This window comes from Diospyros lotus, chromosome 3 (genome assembly GCF_014633365.1).
Source record: "Diospyros lotus cultivar Yz01 chromosome 3, ASM1463336v1, whole genome shotgun sequence".
NCBI classification, from domain to species: Eukaryota; Viridiplantae; Streptophyta; class Magnoliopsida; order Ericales; family Ebenaceae; genus Diospyros; species Diospyros lotus.
This window is the reverse complement of record NC_068340.1, coordinates 3,489,419-3,491,162: the sequence shown is the minus strand read 5'-3', so window position 1 is coordinate 3,491,162 and position 1,744 is coordinate 3,489,419. Positions and strand designations below refer to the sequence as shown.

At 41.9% G+C, this 1,744-nt stretch overlaps 1 protein-coding gene across 1 annotated transcript; it reads right to left on the bottom strand.

Moving 5' to 3' along the window:
- Positions 1 to 413: 413 nt before the first annotated feature.
- LOC127796286 (amino acid transporter AVT1I-like) lies at positions 414 to 1,529 on the bottom strand. Its single transcript, XM_052328353.1, has 4 exons — positions 1,286 to 1,529; positions 1,040 to 1,239; positions 620 to 939; positions 414 to 540 (listed from the first exon to the last, which is right to left on the bottom strand). Exons 1-4 carry the CDS (start codon positions 1,527 to 1,529, stop codon positions 414 to 416), a joined length of 891 nt encoding a protein of 296 aa, XP_052184313.1.
- Between the last annotated feature and the right edge of the window lie 215 nt (positions 1,530 to 1,744).

The following is a 1,744-nucleotide window of genomic DNA, read 5'->3' as shown; positions in this document are numbered from 1 at the left end:
TAGAAAATTCATGCAACAACAATGAGAGTGACAGCCTATTTTGCCAAATAATCCACAACTTGATTTTCCTTCTCTACATGTGTGGCACACCTCAAATTTGTAAGAATGTGTCATCATTCACGGAGTTTCTTTAGGATGACCGCTCTTGTTCAGTTCTCGATATTCGTGCTCTCGATCACATTAAGAGAGATAAATCACAGGTTAGACCTTTGGTCCTTGTGCAGGATGAGAATAGAACTCGCAACCCATTAAATTAACACTATAATATTACTCATCCGATTGCTCAACCTATGACCTAGAGGCAATTCACGGAGCTTCTTTGATATGCAATCATGTGTTGCATATAGACGCTTAAACTCAAAAGAGTATCCCAAATTGCCCTCTGAACTCCGTGCTAAATGGAAATGTATGATTCAAACTCTATGCAGGTGTTCAACAATTTGTCTCACTAAAGTGTATGAACCTAGTACAACCACAGAAGCTCCCATCACTATGATTGCCCCAATAAGCATCAATTCGGCCCCAAAACTCTGAGAAGTTCTGTAAATCTTCAGGTAATTAACAGAGGTATGGGAACAACATATTGAGGCTAACAATAAAAAATGAGCCTATAAAAGACATGACATAGCCGGAAAAAGGGACTGCTAGTGCCACCACAACAGTGCTGATCACCAAGCCTGTTTTGAGGAGCAAGCTGATCAATCTGCTGTTTTGGAGCGGAAGTCTCTCTTCAAGGGCTGTGGCAATGGGCGAAACAATTAGAGCATACTTTGTTATTGGATTGATTAGTGTGGTATAGATTGCTATTTTTGGGTTACGATTGTTGACTGGAAGGTTTAGTGTCACTTGAGACATCAAATCTTGCCCATACATTAGGTATCCAATAACCACCGTTGATCCATAAGTGATGGTGCTTACTAGGAAGCAAATGCACAAAACCTGCTTTGACAAACAATTCAACAGAATGTTATGAACTTATGATGCATTTTTGGGTTTAAAAAAAATAGAGGGAATAATTATGGTTGTGAATTTAAGCAACCTGCGGGAATTGGCTTCTTTCCCTCATGGAGTTGGGGAGAGTGGGCAAAACAGCATGGCCACCGTAGCAAAAGGCGTACATGCTTATGGCAGTAGGCAGCCCAGTCCATTTCCAGAGGACCCCATTCTCATGAAATCCCACACCATCAGCAGCACCAACCCAGGCAACACAGCCAACCAGAGCCACATAGGCCAACACCCCTTCAGCAGAGAGGTAAGCCAGCAGGGCCAAGCTCCTCAGACATACCGTCGGCAATATGGCAATTGGCTTGGGCAGAAGACAGTCTGATAAATGTAACGAAGTTGGAAATGTTTGTTGACGATCTTCCTGATATGCCGGGATTGAAGGGTTTCGATCTTGGCATATCAGGAAGATCATCGACAAACATTTCCAACTTCGGTACATTTGTCAGAAAGTCTTCTGCCCATGCTCTACTGATCAGCAAGAAGAAACCCACAAATATAACTTGATTCAGCGCCTTCCTCTCCATTAGTTTCACCCAACTCTCTTCCTTATTGCATACGCATCTCTATATACATACATGCATACGTACGTACATACACACACACACACACACACACACACACATATATATATATATATGCAGAACCATGGGAAGAACTCTGGTATGGTCCATAATAAGCGTAATGAACCTAATATTTGTGTGCGTTTGTGGGTGTGTGTATATATACACACAGAGAAAGA

Excerpts from the sequence above, each read along its gene's own strand:
- LOC127796286 (XM_052328353.1), bottom strand. The coding sequence starts at position 1,529 with ATGGAGAGGAAGGCGCTGAATCAAGTTATATTTGTGGGTTTCTTCTTG. Across the intron at positions 1,240-1,285 it reads CAATTGCCATATTGCCGACG|GGGTGTTGGCCTATGTGGCT; the intron begins GTATGTCTGAGG and ends TCTCTGCTGAAG. Across the intron at positions 541-619 it reads CCTTTTTCCGGCTATGTCAT|AACTTCTCAGAGTTTTGGGG; the intron begins GTCTTTTATAGG and ends GAAGATTTACAG.